This window comes from Alternaria arborescens (genome assembly GCF_004154835.1).
Source record: "Alternaria arborescens strain FERA 675 chromosome Unknown contig_109, whole genome shotgun sequence".
NCBI classification, from domain to species: domain Eukaryota; kingdom Fungi; phylum Ascomycota; class Dothideomycetes; order Pleosporales; family Pleosporaceae; genus Alternaria; species Alternaria arborescens.
The window spans coordinates 1-19613 of NW_021167964.1; the positions used below are offsets into that span (position 1 = coordinate 1).

The following is a 19613-nucleotide window of genomic DNA, read 5'->3' on the forward strand; positions in this document are numbered from 1 at the left end:
ATTAAGCTAGCTTACAGCAGCTTGGCTTGATTGATTTGTACCTCTACTCCAGCTTGGCTTGATTGATTAGCCAGCTTGATGCGCCAGCTTGATAGCGATCAAGCTGGCTTGATTGTTGACAAGTCTGGGGATACGATTTGTCGGCGAGAATAGCACGGAGATTCGGGTTCGTGGCGGCGCGTTCTATGTCAAACAATATAGTGCTTAGAGATACTGGATACACGATATCTCAAAGTTCTTGGATATATTGCTATGGTGTACTAGAGACATATTGCTGTCGAGCTACCATAGCGCTCGGAGACCTATCATACCCCGAATGGACGTGATCGGGCTACAATGGACCGGATCACAGATCAGGGGTATGAAAACATGTGGAACGTGAACGACAAGCCGAAGCGACCCGTGAGCAACGTCAAGACACATGGGAACTACCGCGTGCTACCTGATTGTGTCATTGCGTGATTGCAACATGTATCTCAATAAGTATAAGATCTAGTGCTCCCTCCTGAACCGCAGATGTACCATCATCGCTACAATCTTATGTCTTTGGAGATCCGTAACCAACGCGCACACATCCTCTACTCTTCGCTCAAAAACTCAGGTGACTATCCGCTCTGGAATGAGTCGGATATCCTCGATTTAATCGAACACGGTGTAGAAGACAGGCACATCCGAGCGGAGTGGAACGACCTCGTAAACGCTTACCAAGCCTCCAAAGATGGAGCAGCAGACGTCTTCTTGAACCTATCCCGATTTAAAGTTCAACGCCCACGTGTGAGCCAACAACTTGTAGCAGCGTGGATGGCGAGAGGATTGTCAAAAGACATCTTCGGTCTGAACTATCTTCGGTCTACGCCCGCGCCGTCTATGGAAGATGCGGCAAAGTGCTTGGCTGAGTTGGGTCGCATGATGGGTCCCTGCGAAACCATGAGTACAGGAGATATCATGACCAAGCTAAACGACGGTCTTACAGGCGAGCAAATTTGCTGCTACTATAAAGTCCGTCAACGGGAGGAGCAATCCGATCAAGCAGGAAACTTACTGCATCATGTACTTGGAGATTCTAGAGCGGATCTGGACGATAAGGACTTGTGGATAGAGCTGCAATACGGTCTTCTATACGCCACCACACACTTGCCGTCAGAGCCATTCGTTGTGCAGCATGAAACATGGGTCCAAGAACAATACAACGCGTACTTTCGTCTCGAGGCGGTTATCAATCCATATGTCTTCTATGTCAAGACTATAAGACTGGCAGGGACTACTATCATGAGACTGAATCGGCGACGAAACAATTGCATCAAAGGAGGGAACCGTTCGAAAGCTTTGAACACAATAGTTACCCCAGAGCACCTAACAGCCTATCGTAACGTTCGTGCGAAGATTGAAGGTAAGACGAGAGACCTTGATGTTGCGAACCATAGCGAGCTTTGGCAATTCCTCAAGAGACTAGCGGCGAAACTGCACCCACATCCAATTCCACCACGGATCCAAGGATATCCGATCATACAGTCTACCAAAGAAGTGAGTTCAAGCGGAGGTGATCCGAAAGCCTGGGTCGATGCCGAAAACCATGCTCTCTGGCGTTGCATCAATCTATGGTGCTCACATTATGGCGTAGACAGATTTGTACAGGAAGACATAGACAAGGACACGCGTTCGGATTTCACGTTTCTTATCAAGAACGAATGCGCACGTAAAGGTGTAGTATCTGATCGTAGCGCAGAAGATATCCTCAGCAAGGTAAGAGATGCCATTCGGCCTGGCCCTGTAGGGGAGAAGCCGATTATCGATCTATCCAAACGTGCTTATGCGATGGTGGATGCGATTAAGCTTGGGATAGAAATTCCAGACAATCTCAGACGCCCGGCTGAGGCTATTCCAGGATTTCCCATACCGTAAGTAGATACTGTGGATGAGAACGTCCTAGCACTAGACTATGAGCCAATTGAGATACCGTCAAAAGAACGTCAGTTTCGCTGTATTACCTCGCAAATAGCAGTTTTGGGCTTTAATGATCAGATGCCGTTGTATATCTTCGGCATTCCATGTGGCGGTCTCAACGATACAACACGCTATTACAATAGTTGTCAAGGACAACGCCGGATTCAAGCTTGGGTATGTAGGATCAAACTCTCGGTTTCTTCATAAGAATGACTAGGGTATCTTGCCAATTGATACTGAACCCCTTAAAACATGCTAACAAGGAAATATAGGCCATACCATCTTCACCGATACTTGATACATTTGAGCCTTCTCTGCCTCAGCTTGGGCTGGCGCTTTGGGGCAATTGTGGCAGCTTCGACTCCAGGTTCGCAAGAAGCTTAATGTTAAGAAAGATATGTGCGTGCGATCTAGTGTATACAAAACGTTTTGTGAGCTTTGAGAGTAAACGGTGGTGACTGCATCGAGCTGCTAGCAATTCACTATGGGAACCGGTGTTTCTAGCATTGCAGCAAGCTAAGTGGATCTAGGTGGCACAAGGTGTTTCGAAGAACACCCATAACGGGTGCCTGGATCAGCGAGCGGGGTCTGCCTTACCGAGCCGCGCTGGCTGACCGGCGATCCCCGCATTGTCGTCTGCACTGACCGATCCTGAGCTGGCATGGCTTTAAAACATGGCTTAGCCAGTTAAGACCTGACGAATAGTATTGAGTGGTCTCGTCTGCACGCTCGCATCCGTCAGCCCCACCTAGCGACGGATCTACGGTGTTATGCCAACCACGCAAAACCTCGCCTCATCTTATTGAGTCTGCGCACAGGCTATATTCATCGATTTCAATCAGATAGATATCGAGGCAGAGCAGACACGTTGACATGATCCTGGGCTTGGTTGCCGTCACCACTGGATCGCTTCAACAGCTTTTTCGCCTTGCGATGATAAGATTTTGGCCTCAACAAAACATCATATTAGTGCACACAGGCTTGATATCGTGCAGGACAAGGGCCCGTTGCACCCAACTTACGGCAAATGTAGAAATATCGAAGGGTTTATTGTATTGCTAAGTGACTAGACCACCAGTTATGTATGTGGTGTCCCTTCTGAGGTTCTTCAACGGCTTCGGCTTCCGACGCTTTTCATCCTCTCGCGCCTGTTCGCGCGCTACGCATGTTGGGCATTTGCCCTCACGTTTTGATGAGCCTGGGTTTGCCACCTCCTGACTAGAGAGCACTTTACCACACTCCTTCTTACATTTCCATCTACTTAGTAAGTACGCTAGTTCCCGAACGGAATGACCGCAGCCCCTATACGTGTATTTGTATAGCGCCCATTTGCACATGATAAGCTGCCGGAGTGTCGAGAACCTGGACGCATTAGCATTAATTAACAACTTGAGTTCAACCATAGCTCATACTTAATGTCCACTGAACAGCAAATCTGTTTAGTATAGCGTTGCCAGTAGATAGTGTCTACGCTCCAAGTGGTATCAAATAAGCATCGATTATCGGTTACTCCCTCAGTGAGTTGATCGGTATGTGTACCTATTCCAGTAGAAAGATGGCTTTGTATGCATTTGTTTGACCCTTGGAAATGGAACATGTTGCAATATATACAATCAACAATATAGCGGTTTTGGGCGGCTAAAGCTATTGACAGCCAACCCCGAGACAGTGTGACGTGGCCATCGTGCTCGTAAACAATTTGCTCTACCAACGTTCTTCTTCGCCCCCACCAGAGACATCTCGGAGTGAGTGGCTGGCCCTCAGCCTACATGACTGCCTAGGTAGTGAGGCTGTTTTGGAAGAAAGCCTCAGCGATCTCTATACCAACACTCTGCTGTCATTGGCTACCAATTTTCTGGTTGTGTTCTCCGAATAACACGAGGCAAGTTTCCGATTGGTAGCTTGACTGACTAAGCCTGACTGATCGGCGACCAGACGGTAGTACACCTTTGCTTATTCTTATACTTTAGTTTGACCTTATTGGCCGAGATAAGTGAGGCTGGGCACCTTGCTCAGGCATCCTCAACAGTAGGCGCTGAAACTCGTTATATCGCCTTGTATATTAATAGGCCAGCCGAGCAGAGTATGTCAAGGCATGGATCTATGTCAGATGAGTGAGCTCTCTAGACTATGTTACGCCTGTCTTCAGGTCCAGGCAGGTATCTGCGAAATTCCGCATTTGAAGGCTAAGTGTTCCTCTAGATTACAGATCGACGCGCAGATCCGCAACTGCACCATGAAAAGTTTCAGGAGTTCATCGATGCAGCCAGAGAAGGATGCTTCATTTGCAGGAGCATCTGGAAAACAATTCGATATAATCGTTCGGAAGATGAGATTATATCGGCATGGCTGCCGATGGAAAAATGGTTCTATAAAGATACTGGGGGTCGCAACTTCTATCGCTTGGACGTAGTATACCCCAGCTACAGCTCAAATCCTGGTGGGGTGGCTGTAGCAAACTTCAAGGTCGTACCTACCACGGGTGAGAAGATATCCAAATTGCACGTCTAGTCTTCCGCTCATAAATCCAGATGACGGATACGAAAATCAACAACTTGTAGACGCAGAATTGACTGCCCGCACGTCAACCGCATCCAACTTAGATCAGGCGTATCTTTGGCTCATCGCTTGTTGTGACACACATTCGATATGTCGGAAGTCTCAGAAAGAGCCAGTCGCCTCATACCCAACAAGGCTCCTTGATCTTGGATGCGAGGACTCCAAGGAATGGAGACTGATAACCACAGTTGAAAGCCTTTGTTATTCAACTCATCAACCATACCTGGCCTTGAGTTACAGGTGGGACGCTCATTCAAAACTACTGCTTCTAACTAGTACACTGGATAGCTTTCGTGTGGGGAAGCCAATAATGGAATTGCCGTGTACATTCAGGGATTTGGTTACTGTCGCACGCAGGTTCCGTATCCTTTATTTATGGATCGACGCACTCTGTATAGTGCAAGATTCACCGAAAGATTGGGAATACGAGGCACTGCGGATGCGCTCAGTATATGCAAACTCCGCATGCACCGTCGCAGCATCTGCATCCTCAGACGAAACGGAAGGATTGTTTAGAAGCAGAAATCCTGAATCGTTCAAGCCAGGACTCATCAGGGTGCCAGTGACTCACTCTGAATCTCAAATTTGTCAGATATTCGAGCGGGATTACTGGAACCTCAACATCTCCCGAGGACCTCTGCACAAGAGAGGCTGGGTATTTCAAGAAAGGCACTTGTCCACGAGTGTCCTTTACTTTGCTAATGACCAGATCCTATGGGAGTGCCGTGAAGGAGCAAAGTGTGAAGGCTTTCCAGAGGGCATTCCGTATTATCTCTCCGACAAAAATCTGGACTATCTGTGGCAATTGCGTGAGAGAGAAAGGGAAACTGGTAAAGAGGCCGACGAGGGAAATGAAGAATTCAAGATGCCTGGTGAGATCTACGTCCTGTGGCGAGACCTGCTGAAGAGATTTACGGATTGCTCGTTCACCAAAGTAGAGGAAAAGCTACCTGCGTTTGCTGGTATAGCCAAGCTCTTCCAGGAAGTTACAGGAGACGAGTATATCGCTGGGCTTTGGAGATCACGATTCTTTGAAGGACTCGACTGGCATGTTGCAGAGCCGAGGCACAAGACGTCACTCAAGTATCGCGCACCATCATGGCCGTGGGCTTCGATCGATGGGCCTGTAGAGCCAGAATTCTCGAGACTAGATTCGACGTATCTGTTCGATATCATCGATGTGAAAGTAACGCCTCGGTGTTCCGATGCTACAGGCGCAATCACAGATGGATATCTGAAGATCAGGGCATGTCTTTGGAAACCCATCCTCATCAACGTTGAACCCCATGGATCATGTATCTCCTTTGGGCTTCACACTTCAACTCGTTTAGAAGTTCAGATCGACTGTCTAGACACCGCTCTAGTTGAAGGTGCGATCATGTATTGCTTCGCGTTTAGTTCCTTCCTGTCCGACGGATATTTGGAGGAAACTCCTAGTGTGTCCTTCATCTGTCTTGAGCCGCTCACAGGGCTTGATGTCCTCAAATACCGTCGAACAGGATGGCTCAAGGTCGACGGAAAGGGTCGTCTAGCCTCACTTGGTATGCAATCCGATGAACATGGTTTGATGGTACCAGATCGGGACCGGGGTTTTTCAGACATTATCATTGTCTGAAACGCTGATTTGCTCCACGAACGAGGTACTCACACAGCTTAGAGTGGATTTTGTACATGACACATACTATTTACTATCTACCACATACTGTATACCCAAACGGTACTGATGAGGTACGGTTAGATTGCCCCAGGGGGGGAAAGCGGTGGCTACCCTCAGCGGCAAAGAACGAACAGCTACATTTACTGTAGGGACTATTTGCTTGCCACCTGTCTTGAGTGCAGCGTGCTCGCCCTACCCGGCTTGACGTCACTTCCCTCCTCCGATCAGTCCTTAATCGTCGTTCTCTTTCTTGTAAGTATATCCCGAACTAATCTTCGACGTCTTCGCGGTTTTTCGCCTCGAACGCAGCTGCCTGAGCGTCATGCTCAGCAGTGCGCGCATGTATCTGAGCTTTCGTAATAGACTTTGGCTTGCTGAAAGTGACATTCTGTTCGTCGCTAGCTTTTCTATGAAACTTCTTGCCCTTGTCCATAACCTTGAGTCGCTTGCTGGGTTCGATCGGAGAGGAAAGTGGTGGGTCATGGTCATCAAGGTCGCTGTCGCTAGTCTCCATCGCTAGATCGCCATCTTGGCCGGACTCGTCATTGAGGTTGGAGTCACCAAAATCATTTGTGATGCCGTAGTTGGTGGGACAATCGTCGTCAGAGTAGTGCTTGCGCTTGGTGTTGTGCTTCGAGTCGTGCTTTCGGTGCAAGCAAGACTTCTTAGACTCTGAAAAGGGGAGGAGGCTAGCGATGTCGATTGCTTCATCCGGGTAACGCTCGTCGTCCGGAACGGTTTTGCCAGCGTCGACACGTGTAGCAATTCTCTGGCCTTCAGCGTAAAGCACACCAAGAGGCTCGTTTGGCTTGTCGGTCATCTGCCTCTTCGCCCAAGCACAAACCGACTCTGCCGTGCGCGTGCGACCAGCCTCATTCACGGCAGCCGTGAGACTGTGCTTCTGGCCGTCCCATATCCGGGGAACAAACTTGTCAATACCATTCTCCATAACCCAGATGTTTGAGAACTGGTACACCAAGACACGCTCCTCATCATCCCAGTGATCGCGAACTTTTGTCGATTCTCCGGTTGCACGGCTGCGCCACTGAGATATCTTCTTCCGATATCGGTTCACCCAAGTCTCGTCGTTGAGATCGATCTGGTCCAAGACGTCAATGTCGATGACATGGTCATGGATGTACGCGTTTGTCGCCTTGTCGAAGACCATAAACTTGAAAATAGTCGGCCAACTCACTTTGCCGCGCGTCCAGAGTTTACCAACACCATCGGGATTCGCCCAGGTCATGTCTTTTTGCTTGGCGGGAACCGTGACGAAGGCAGGGTCGGGAATCAGATACTTCGGACGCGTCTTGTCGCGCCGCATCTTCGTAAGTTGTTCGTCGCTATACTTGATTGCGACCTCAGGAATGTTGTCCAACTGTGAAAACATCTTCCCGAGTGGAGTGACGACACAGTGATAGACACGGATCTGATCACGATCATCCATTATGCGCATGAATTCCTCGGCTTCCCGGCGAGTCGTCTGATTGAAGACCGGCTCGGGTCGCGTGTGCTTCCAATTTGTAAAGTCGTACTGATGGTCGTAAATGGTTTTGAAAAGCTGTATCAGCTTGCCATACTTCACCGCGTCCGTCCAAGGATCAAAATCAGGGTTTGTGCTCATATCCTTCTTCCTCATTTTCTCAATCAGCTTTCCGTACATGGTCACCAGGTTTGGTGTTAGAAAAAGCTCATAGAAAGATCGGTGCTCGGGATTTTTTTCGCCATTAACGCGATTCTTTGGCTCCGTGTTTAGGTTGACCTGCGACTGCTTCTTGATCGCAGCGTTCAGATTGGGGACGAGTTCGTTGCATAACTTTTCGTACCGCGAAAGTCGTTCAGCACACTGACTTCTGGCAGACCAGTGTGTTGCGACACCGTCTTCAGTGATGTCCCCAGCTAGGAATGCATCTAGCTGTCGAACTTGAGATTCCATGTTCAGGTCGACGAGTGGCCGTGAGGCGTCCCTCGTCAAGGCCAGTAGAGTAGAGTAGGTCAGGAGGATATGTATCCTTTCCAGATCTAAAGGGATGCTCGATGAGTTCTGCGGCGCAAGCGTCATCTTGCCGCCATTTTTGGGATTTGATGCAACGTTTCCTGCAGATGCGTGCTCCTCGACAGGGTCATCGTCGTTGGCGGTACGTGTAGTCGGTTTTTCTGTATCGTGATATGTCAGGAGCGTTCGAAGAATTTGTAGTCGTCGGCAAGAGAACTGTACTTACCATGTTCGACGGTAATATTGGCATCGTCGTTAGTCGCAGGGTTGATCATTCCGACTCGCTTTTCTTCGTCGCGCGCCATCTTGCAGTTGCGATTTGCGTTTCGGAAGCCGTCCAGGAACTACAAAACACGACTAGAGTAGTGGATCTTGTGTTTGATTTCTGTGATGGCGGCTTTTGTCGTGGCAGCGTTTGCGCCATAAGCCTTGGCATTCGAGAGTGAAGGAGCTATTTGGATACCAAAGGAGCAAATTCACCATAATAGCATGACGCTATAAGCAGATATGCATCCGCCTCACAATCACTTAGAAAGCGCGATACCCTAGCAGATGACAGAAAAAAGCAAAGGGAAAGAATGGTGAAGGAGTGATGATACGATTATGGGGAGATATCAAACTAGATGAAGAGAAAGCAACAATAAGAGAAGGACACACTTCGCAACCCTCTCGTTTTTCGCTCTCAACTGCATCCATCGCATTCCTTGATACTTTATCAGAATGGTTGTTGGTTACAATGTCGGGAAGTTTGGTGATCACCGAACCCCGAATGCGGAGTCTCATCTTGCCACGCTTGTTTGTGAGGCGTATGCGTCGAGCAGTGGGTTTGTCGTTCGATAGGTTGCGTCTAGTACTTTTATGAGTATCCAATACGATGATCAGTCTGGAGTGATGACTGGAAACCATCACCACAAACCATGGTCCATAGGAACTGTTTCAAAAGCGGAGAGCTTTGTGCGTTGTGCTGGCTCGTCTCGCGCGCCTGCGTAATCAACGACCTGGAGACCGAGCAGGTGTGATCTGCTTTGATGCTAACGAGATACATGCGTGCAGATGAAGCTTCTTCCTGAAAGCTCTGCAACGCGTAGATATTAACTAGCAGTCTTGAAGTTTGCCGCAGAAAGACGCTCTCGCACGCCATGAGCTGCTGACTCATCTAGCGTGCCTCGGAGTGGGGCCGCTTTCCCGCTACTCCTTTTCATCTCTAACCCGTCTCGTTTCCATTATGCGTAAACAGCGTACGATTCATCGACATCTAAACGACGTGACTGCAAAGCACACAGGAAACCTCCATGAGAATTTCTTCGAAGTTGGGTGAACAGCTAGATCATTGGGAGCTTCGCTGTTTATGCCGAATTCGCGCCGAAATCTGCCGCAAGCCGGACAAGATCTCGGGACCGCCCGCGCAGTGGGTTCTTCCGTTGCGATCATCAATAAGCACGACATTCGATAACTCAGTTGAAAGCCTCTTCTCGAGTTGGTCTCCTGAGAGTGCCGTCTGCTGAGCTAACATCAGTCGGCCTGAGATGCACCGCTGGCTGGAGTATCTCGGAGTGACGTATGAATCCGGAGAGCGCTCTCAGTGGTCTGCCATCTCAGATCCTTGAACATCTTCCATTGCCCAGACTGTTCGTTATCTGTCACCATGTTTGCGAAGACTTTGCCACCATATAATCGTCTTGAACCTGCCTTTTCTGTTCTCGAGGTCAATGGCATTGGCTTTACAAGGCCCGATTCTGCGGAATGAAGTCCGAGATAGGGTCTATCCACAAAATACGACGCCGGTTCCCGTGTTTCATCGCTTCGCGCCCGGTAGCTGCACTCAAAATGGAAACCGCTAGCCGGCAGAACAGGGATAGCTTCCTCCCGGCATATTGCTTTCACAACCTCCCCTGGCTTTGCCGCCTTGGTTGTCCATGACTCGGAAGATTTTCATCAACTACCCCTAACATATCATCTCTTATACGAATCGAACTGCGGACCCTAAACCCAAAGAGGCAGAAGTCAAGAAAGGACAAGAGATGCTTGGATTAGTGATTTCTCGTACCGTAGTGTGCGCGATGGATGTGGTGCAAGGCAGAAAGTGCATATAGTCCGTTGGTGGTTGGCATATCTGCTCCAACTTACGCTCGTTTCATCCCCAGTCGCGATGCAGTTCCTCACTCGTATCACTGCGCTCGCCGCTGTCGCAGCTCCTTTTGTCGCTAATGCTGCTCCCGTCGATACCCCTCGTGCGAACGAGGTCATCCCCGGCAAATATATCGTCCAGTTGAAGCCTGACACCGATGTTGCGTCGATTGCTGCCCACCACAACAAAGTGCGCAGCATACATGCTCGCAACCTGGCTCGACGAGGTGATGATGGCGCGGGTGGCGCTCCGGTGGAGCGTGAGTATGGATTTGGTAACTTCAAAGGCTATGCTGGTTCATTCGACGATGCAACCATCGAAGAACTGAAGGCTTTGCCCGAGGTTAGTCACGCGGCATCACCAACAGCTATGCTAAAGCAGCTCTGACATCTTGTATAGGTCCTCACGATTGAACCAGACTTCGTCATGAGGATAAGCGAGTTTGTAACTCAACCAAATGCGCCGTTGGGTCTAGCCGGTATCTCGTCTCGTACACCAGAACCCATTGACTATGTCTACGACGAAAGTGCAGGTGATGGCACTTTCTCCTACGTAATGGGTAAGTCGCAAAGCCGTGCCGTGTTTGGCGTGGTATTGACAGCTTCATCTAGATACTGGCGTCCGTATCACCCACGTGGATTTCGAGGGACGAGCGATCCATGGGTTCAATGCCGTTGCAGGCAGTCCTGATACAGATGAGGAGGGCCACGGAACGTAAGTCGCTTACTATTCAGGATTTAGGTCCGGTCTAACACACACTAGGCACGTAGCTGGAACCGTTGGAGGTGCAAAATACGGTGTCGCTAAGAAGACCAACATTATCGCCGTGAAGGTTCTTGGTGGCGCGCAGGGAAGCGCGTCGGATGTTTTCGCCGGCTTTGATTGGGCGATTAATGATATCGTGTCCAAGGGCCGACAAAACACTGCCGTCATTAACATCTCACTCGGCTCTTCCGCTTCAACACTATGGGACGCTGCTGTCACTGCAGCCTGGGAAAAAGGTGTCCTTGCTGTCAACGCAGCAGGAAACGAGAACAGTCCAGCCGAGAACTCCTCCCCATGCCGATCTCCTGAAGTCATCTGCGTCGGAAATGCAGAGATTGATTACAGCCGGCACTCTGGTCCTGGAGGCTCCAACTACGGCCCCGAGGTCGACATCTTCGCTGTGGGAACCAACATCGTCTCTGCATCTTGGCGCAGCGACACAGCAGAATGGAGCACAACGGGTACTTCCATGGCCTCCCCTGCTGTAGCCGGCCTAGTCTCGTACCTCCGTGCTCTCGAGGGGCCCAGCACTGCTGCTGAGGTCAAGGCGAGGGTATATGAGTTGGCTACGCCAGGTGTCGTGACTGATACCCTAGGTTCGGTGAACCTGATGGCTTTCAACGGCAACCCTAGTGCACGCATCGCTAGCAGCCCAAGCAATGCTACGAACGCCACTGTCGAGGCACGTGGAGCTTGGAAGCTATGGTAGATGACAACGACGAGATTAGATGTCGATCGAGTAAAATGAATCGAATGTCTGCTTCTGAGCCTGACTAACGATTGCGATATGCATTGAATTAATACCGTAGAGGTGGTCCGCCTCATAGCTCTGTCAACTTGTTCCTGTCGTACAAGTACGATAGTGAGCTACAGCTGATTGTAGTCTGTTACCGAGGAATGAACCGTGCTTATGTAGGTAGACCATCCTCTGAGATCACGCGATCCCATACTTCAATCAGGCTGTTCAGAATTGACGTATGTGGATGCTTGCTGGTACTACGTAGTTCGCCTAGAATCCTATGCACTTCAGATTGCGCCTCGGTATCTTCAACACAAAGGGCAGCTATATCTCGTTACTTCAGTTGGTGTCAAGACAAAGGATGTAGCTTACCTGCATGAACTGCTTGAAACGAAACAAAGGCATTCGGCAGATTCTGTGTTTGCTGCGCGACTGCAATGCCACATATTGCGGAAGCACTCTCTCGTAGTAATCGAGATCGAGCCCGGTACGTGTTCAATCCCCCTACCGATGGTTGTGTCAACACCGTAAGAATCCTAGCGAAATGGTATAGCTGCATAGCAGCAGCATTCGCAGGTGGATGGATCCAAACGGGGAGAATCCGATTCTTGTCTACTGGCAATCCTTGCCCCGATTCCGTAGAGGCGACAATGGGTACAGGCTGGAACGAAAAAGGCAGAATTTGTTTCCAAGCATCGAGCATCCTCATCAGCGTCTCTCCCGCCTCTATATATCCGACAATATTGCCTTTCTTCGGCGTTGCAGCATATTGCACACATTCTGCAGTCAAATAGATGATTCTTTGGTGTAACGCGTCCGGCGAGAGCGAAGCTAAAGGGGTATTCGGTTGGTGAAGTGTAAGTGTAGGACGTCCTGTGCAAAACGCTGCCCAAATGTCTTGTCGCAGCCATGCACACCACACTGCACGCTGAAGACCATTCGGGGACTCTTCACTAACGCCAGAGTCCCTCTGTATCCAAAAAGCCCTTCGAAGATGGCGATCCCAGTTGCTGTAGTCCGACTTCGAATCGAACATGCCATAGGTGGATACCATAACGGCGGTCGCCAAAATCTCGTCAGATTGCCTGTAATCCGCATGTTCGATGTTTCGCGAAAGGTACCGCAATGTCTCATGATAGTAATGGCTGGCAGCCCTAGTTGTCCTTGACGGCCCACAGAAGTCGGCTGTTGGGCTGTTAGGTACTTGCTCAGGACCTGCTTCGCTGACAGGTTCACATGGTTTCCAAAGAGACAAATGACATGCCCCAACCGCGAGCAAGGAGTTCAAGAGTCCTCTGTTGGAGAACGCAAGATCAGGCACCACCTTGGCGAAATGTGCAAGAGGGTCGAATAGATCTAAGATAGGTGCAACAAAATCGATGTAGTGCGTGAAAAATTGTAACTCTTCCTCTTTCAGTTCGATTCTCGCATGACTGTTCCAAGGCTGAACTGAAGCATTAGGCCCGTCATGTATGTGGCGATCCCCATTGTCATGAAGAATCAGGCAAGGATCTCCAGAAACGGAAGGTTGTGGGATTTGTCTTGTAGAAAGACTTTCAAAGTCATAATTCCAATGGTCTTTATGCTTGTGTTCGTCCAAATTATTGATAGCGTCTTCTGCTAGGAGATCGTACCATTCGGTGATGTCGAAGTTCGGAAGGGAAACATTCTCGAAACTAAACAGACTATCGTCAAGAAACAAGTTGTCACTCGATAGACTATGGTCGCTAGTTTCTGGGCAGTCAACCGATAGTGGCTCATCCTCCGGAGTTGGTATGCCACCACAGTTGAGAACACCAAGATCTCCCTGGTCGTAGGCTGGTGATAGGGAAGACTCTGATATCGTTCGAGGACGGATGATAGCACAAGTATTAGGTCTTTGTAACCTGGAAGTTGCATTGTGCTTCTCCACAAACTTGCACTGACGGTTTACTCTGGTGCAATTCTGGCAGATGGGGCGGGTCTCATCGCATTTGACGCGCCTCTTACGACACGTTGAGCTGCAGCCGATCAGAATCTTATGGATAGATAAAGGAAATCTAGGGAATTCGGGGGGACAACTTGTGATCCGCACTTGTGTTGGAAAAGAAGCAGACCTCTGTCTCGCATCGACTGGTGGAGTGTGAAGGACTTACCAGCCTGTCGAAGTTCTCAAACCTCGCGATACTGACGGCATAGCATCTATGTTGAAGAAGGGCGAATTGTTACTGAAGGTAACAGCTCGATACGATCTGTTCAGTCGTAGCTTAAAATAGCCAAAGCGTCCATCGCAGCGGTCTCTTGTGTGCATGTGGAGTCGCCACTCATGAGGGGTTCCCCGCAAAGCTTGCCTACGTCGAACGCCACAATCAGTCATCCCATCTTGCAATAGATTCCTCTCCGTGCGATTGTATTGGTGAATTCACGAGGACGTGGAGGGCGTAAGCGCTCTGAGGTTCTGTCGCCCGCACAAGTCGGCCGACGCTAGGTCTTTTCCCCGTGTCTGCCATGTTCCGGCTGCAACCGACTGCCGTGTGTCCGGGATCATCACTTGGGCACTTTTTAACAAAGATGAATTCAAAGAGCTGGAAAAGAACGCCATCCATATTCTGCTTCGGCAAGTGTGTTTTTGAAACCGTACAAAAGAGACTAAGTTACGCCTATAATATTGAACAAACTATTATAGTCAATATCGTGAAGATCTGATAGCACAAATACTAAAAACCATACCCTACGTGCGCGACTGAGCATGAAATAACAAAACGAGCCCTCAAGCAGTACTGAATCATGCCTGCAGAAGAAACTTGAGTAAGGTCATGACGCGCTGCTGGATCAATAATCAATTTGTCTATTGTCTGCATGGCTTCTGGTTGGTGATCACAAACCATCTAGTCATTTCCACTATACGAATGGCGCCCGACTCTAGTCTAGCGTCCAGATCTGAAGAAAGACACAGTTCGCGAGAGCCACGAAGATATGCGGTGAATTGGTGAGTATTATGGTGAAACACTATAGCTGAGATACAAATCCAGTGCCAGTACTTTCCGTGATACCTCCATCTACAACAAGCTCGTGCGAGGTCACATAACGGCTTGCAGCACTATTCAGCCATGCGACCGCATTCGCAACATCCATCCCCGTCCCCATCCATCCCATTGGACAGTTATGATCTAGTATCCTTCTAGCAGCTTCCTGATCTCCGTCGTCTTTGCTTTTAGCGAAATTGTCAACCAAAGGAGTGTACATAAGGCCTGGGACTACGCAATTACACCTGATGTTGTCCTTGCCATACATGACACCCAAAGCCTTCGTGAACCTTACAACACCGGCTTTTGCAGATGCGTACGCGATTTGATGCTTTCCAATGTAGCGCAGCGCAGTGATACTAGCATTATTAACAATATTGCCTGAGCCTTGTTTCTGCATGATAGGAAGGACATGGTGACACAGCCGGTATACGGATGTCAAATTAACGTCGATCTGGCGTGTCCATATGGTTTCTGACATGGTGGCCGGGTTACCAGAGGTCGTCTGGCCAACGTTGTTGATGAGGATATCGATTCTGTTGTGTCGTGCCATTACGGCTGCAACTAATGCTTCAACATCCGATGATATCGTAACATCAGCTGCGACAACATCGACGACCGCATCTCCAGTTTCTTCGAGAATGCGTTCCTTAGTCCTTTCCGCGGCGTCTTTGTTCAAATCGCAACCGAAGATGCTCACGCCGTTGCGAAAGAGTAGGCGTGCGATGGCGGCACCGTTACCCCAAAAAGGGCTATCTCGGGGTCCCACTTGTCCGATACCTGTGATGAGAGCGACTTTGCCCTTGAGGTCAGAGTAGATCGGAAAGACCTCAGGTACTGGTGGTGCTGTGAGGGACATGGTAGATGATATAAAGTTTGATACAATAGGTGCACGGTGGGTACCTGAGCCGCAGAAATAGTTGTTTGTTTGAACCCTGAAATCGCTTACAGCTTAGGCTTAAATAACATACTGCTCTCAGTTTCTATGAGCGGGAAAGATCTGATTTCCCTTAAGATCTGCGGAATCGAGCAATACTCGCATCGAGACTAGCGAGTGCGGAGTAAATGTCGATGGGTGATGGATTGCGGAGTGGATGGTGCTAGCGCCGGTCGAGTCGGCCGTCATCGCGGTCAAACGCCGGAGTTAATTTTCCGCGCCGGGTCGGCCATTGAACTAGCTGCGTTCGTACCAGAATGACATCGATATAAACGCTTTCCTTCAATGAATGTACCGAATATCAGGACAAGCCGATGATAAGAGTTTCAGCCCGCTTGCGATCATATATCCACCTAGTTTATGTGTTCAATTCTTCGCAGAACCGCCGATTACATTTTCTAAATCACCAAGACGAGAGGTGGCGTTCATCTCTGAGACTACACCGAACGATGCGTACCGAAAGATACCCACTGTCACCTCCAAGCCTCGAAGAGCTTGTCAAGGTTCTCGAAGCGCCTTTGGCTGCCAACTATGAGCATACAGTCATCAGCGTCGTTGAGTGCCCCGATCTTCGCACAGCACCTTTCAACCTGGCAACAGCTGGTCTGTCGGGTAACGAGAAAATCTCGGACGTTGGAGGCCAGCCGAACCTATTTCCCAGCCCTCAACTCGACACGATATGGAGCATGAAGGATCTCGCCAAGGCGATGGAGATGGATCTTGACAAAGGTAGCATCATTGGTGCTGGAGCTGGACCTTTCCATCAGGTCGGTGGAAATTGCGAGCTCGCCCCTAATTTCAGCTGGGGCAAAGGCTTCGGCGATATCGACAACCAATCACACCTCGCTAGGATCGACAAGGACACCGGAGCGCCCAGAGTGGAAAAGAGTCCTACTCTGGACTGCGCACTAATGATTAATCTCTTCGGCTCTGAAGGTAAGACCGGGCCCGTGCTCAAGATTACTGCTCGCAAACGAAGAGGGCCCGAAAGCAGTTTCACGCAGTGTATACGGAAGGGCCTCAAAACGGCCTATGGTGACAACCAGACGGTCAGTCTAGGTGGAGCGTTTATCGTAAAGTCAGGACGCACAAATTACCACATCATGCCGGACTTCCCCTCGGTAGCGGAGCTACCATTCAAGGACCCCAAGCAACTCAATGACTGGCTGACATACCATGACTTCGATAGTCCTATGGTTTGTTTGTCGGTCCTGCATTCAGCGGATCCAGAACAGGCAATGGGTTTACGACTTGAGCATACACACTGCTTTTCTCCAAAGGGCAACAATTCTGGAGGTCACTACCACCACGACATCGAAGGATCGCAAGATGAGATTGAGTACGAAGGTTATTTCAACACGGCAAAGATGATATATAGAGTGGAAAGGCCTTCAGTGACTCTGGCGCGAGATCTTCACGACTAGAAAACTTGCTCATTCATGTTCAGAAGCTGTATTCTCGTACAAGGACTTGGGCTACGCTTAGGAAGTTTTGTGTAATAAGCCAGTAATGTAGAGCCTCTACAATCCTTTGTTTATCAACTTTATCACCCCTTCATTATATCAAAAATCTCTTGCCTCTATAGTTATGGCTGTCTTGGTGACTTTCATGATTTGTATGGTTAGACATTGGAACTCTTGATTGACACTATGTTCATCTGTAATTAGGTATGTAGCGACCGTTCAGACTGATCTTTATAAAATGTGATTACGCTGGGGATACGACCTTTACGACGTGTTCATAACCCAAGCAGCTGCTCTTGACACACAGATCATGTGTCGCTGTAAGAACTCGAAAAGGAACTAGCATACGCTTGATATGAAGGACGATATTGATGTGCCGCAAAAGGCGCCCCATGCACCCGCGACTCGTTCAACCGAAGCAACAGTAAAGACGGTCAGAAGACATGTGAAGACTACACTTCTCACAACTTCGCGGACTCCTATCTTGCTCAACTTCAACGGCCATTACGACTCTGTTGACTGCAATACCAACGCGAATCTTTAGCAGCAGGCGTAGAGACTTGCTTGAGTTCCACATAAAAACAATATCTATCTTTCTTTAGAGACTCCCTACCGGTAGTACGATATGTAATCAATGAACGAAACGACCTGGAGTACGTCTTTGCTTTCACCAACGGTCATTACTTCTTGGCGAGCTGAGGACTCATCGGCCCTTTCAACCGATCCATTCGCCCAGCTCCACGTATTTCTTTTTCCTGAAAATAAATGGGGTTTTTTTTTGAAACTCCCCTAGCAGAGCTTAGATGGGGCACGGTCTTGGCTTACATTCGTACAACGATGACCTCCATGGTCACCGCTTGCTAGTGCACCACCTAGCTAATGAGGGAAGAGTGGAAGTAAGAGTCCTTGAGTTCTTAGATACCTCGTCTCGAGCGTGGATTTGAAGGAATTGCTGATCTCGAAAACTGGGAAGGGCGTCTTTAGACCGTCGGCGAACCCGTCCCGTCATCGGCCGAGAAGTCCGGACGTGAATCTCGCCACCGCTGTCGCTAGATTTGGGGCTACGGGGTGCATGAAATGCGGGGTCCCCACGAAATCTGCTCTTCTCCACTCAAAGGAAAACGAATGGTATAAACTTGCCTCTATCTATTTGTAGATCAGCATCTCTACTCACCGAGGTTTCACTATCTCGACATCGTTCTGAGACCTGCCACGCAACTTTGATTTCATCTTCTGAAAGCATCATGTCTAATCGAAATTTTGTAGACTTGAAACTGCACGAAAGCAGGATCGAAGACTACGAAGGCTCCAAGGAAGCAGCATCCAAGGAAACAATGCACGAGAACGGCTATGAAGAGAATACGGCAGCAGAACGCAAGCTCGTCCACAAGATCGACCTGTTTCTGCTACCATTTATCTGGGTTGTCTACCTCCTCTCCTATATGGTAAGTATACTTTATTCCCCATCTGAGAGATAACTGAACGTGGTCAAGGATCGATCGAATCTAGCAAACGCTCGAGTCGCTGGTATGGGAACCGACCTAGAGATTGATGATCGCCGTTACTATCTCTGCGTTGTTGCATTCCAGATCGGCTACGTTATCGCAGAGATTCCTTGCAACATGATCCTGTCGAGATCACGACCATCGATCTTCATACCAGTCATCATGGTTTTGTGGGGATCTGTTTGTGCAATCATGGCTTGTGCTCAGACCTGGCAACAGCTTGTCGGTCTCCGATTTCTCCTGGATGTTGCCGAGGCAGGATTTAGTGTGAGTAACGACGGTGGAACTGCTGAAGTTGTCCCGTTTCTAACACTATTCTAGCCTGCAGTAATGTTCATAGTGTCTAGTTGGTACCGCAGAGGCGAACAGTCGAAACGTTTTCTCGCTTTCCACAGTGCAGGAATTTTCTCTGGAGCTGTAGGCAGTATCCTCGCTGGCTCAATCACTGGAGGCCTAGATGGTTCTCGTGGCATCGAGGGCTGGCGTTGGTTATATATCGTCGAAGGGGTCATCACTGTCGCGGCAGCATTCCCTGTACCATTTATTCTACTCGACTACCCCCTCACCTCGAAACGACTCTCTACGGAAGAGCGGACACTCGCCTACGATCGACTTGCTGCGGACGGTATCACCAGCCGGAACGACGACGAATTCACGATCAGTCACAAACAAGCGTTACAAATTGCATTTTCCAATTGGAGGTTATATCCTTTAATGAGCGGCTACATGATAATCATCGGGAATATGACACTGTCAAATTTCTACCCTACATTCGTCATGTCTTTTGGTTAAGCTAGCTGACCGGGATGTTGATCACCCGGGGATGTTGATCACTCACAAATCTCAGCACTCCCACACAAAACACGTGTTTATTTTCTTAACGTAGCTATAATTGCCACTCCGTACACATAGACT

The 19613-nt window shown here is 49.1% G+C and overlaps 7 protein-coding genes across 7 annotated transcripts; 5 read left to right on the forward strand and 2 right to left on the reverse strand.

Moving 5' to 3' along the window:
• Positions 1–516: 516 nt before the first annotated feature.
• On the forward strand, positions 517–1902 carry AA0111_g12798 (hypothetical protein; the record flags this gene model as incomplete). The annotated part of the gene is made up of 1 exon (XM_028646823.1): positions 517–1902. One exon carries the CDS (start codon positions 517–519, stop codon positions 1900–1902), a length of 1386 nt encoding a protein of 461 aa, XP_028499595.1.
• A 2911-nt stretch (positions 1903–4813) lies between these two features.
• On the forward strand, positions 4814–6118 carry AA0111_g12799 (hypothetical protein; the record flags this gene model as incomplete). The annotated part of the gene is made up of 1 exon (XM_028646824.1): positions 4814–6118. One exon carries the CDS (start codon positions 4814–4816, stop codon positions 6116–6118), a length of 1305 nt encoding a protein of 434 aa, XP_028499596.1.
• Positions 6119–6428: 310 nt separating this feature from the next.
• On the reverse strand, positions 6429–8461 carry AA0111_g12800 (hypothetical protein; the record flags this gene model as incomplete). The annotated part of the gene is made up of 2 exons (XM_028646827.1): positions 6429–8317; positions 8383–8461. 2 exons carry the CDS (start codon positions 8459–8461, stop codon positions 6429–6431), a joined length of 1968 nt encoding a protein of 655 aa, XP_028499591.1.
• A 1844-nt stretch (positions 8462–10305) lies between these two features.
• Positions 10306–11758, forward strand: AA0111_g12801 (Alkaline protease 1; the record flags this gene model as incomplete). The annotated part of the gene is made up of 4 exons (XM_028646828.1): positions 10306–10626; positions 10684–10843; positions 10896–10998; positions 11047–11758. The coding sequence occupies 4 exons, from the start codon at positions 10306–10308 to the stop codon at positions 11756–11758; spliced, it is 1296 nt and encodes a 431-aa protein (XP_028499592.1).
• Positions 11759–14776: 3018 nt separating this feature from the next.
• On the reverse strand, positions 14777–15652 carry AA0111_g12802 (hypothetical protein; the record flags this gene model as incomplete). The annotated part of the gene is made up of 1 exon (XM_028646829.1): positions 14777–15652. One exon carries the CDS (start codon positions 15650–15652, stop codon positions 14777–14779), a length of 876 nt encoding a protein of 291 aa, XP_028499593.1.
• A 527-nt stretch (positions 15653–16179) lies between these two features.
• AA0111_g12803 (hypothetical protein) lies at positions 16180–17154 on the forward strand (the record flags this gene model as incomplete). Its single annotated transcript, XM_028646830.1, has 1 exon — positions 16180–17154. The coding sequence occupies one exon, from the start codon at positions 16180–16182 to the stop codon at positions 17152–17154; it is 975 nt and encodes a 324-aa protein (XP_028499594.1).
• A 1283-nt stretch (positions 17155–18437) lies between these two features.
• On the forward strand, positions 18438–19490 carry AA0111_g12804 (hypothetical protein; the record flags this gene model as incomplete). The annotated part of the gene is made up of 3 exons (XM_028646831.1): positions 18438–18638; positions 18687–18965; positions 19020–19490. The coding sequence occupies 3 exons, from the start codon at positions 18438–18440 to the stop codon at positions 19488–19490; spliced, it is 951 nt and encodes a 316-aa protein (XP_028499590.1).
• Between the last annotated feature and the right edge of the window lie 123 nt (positions 19491–19613).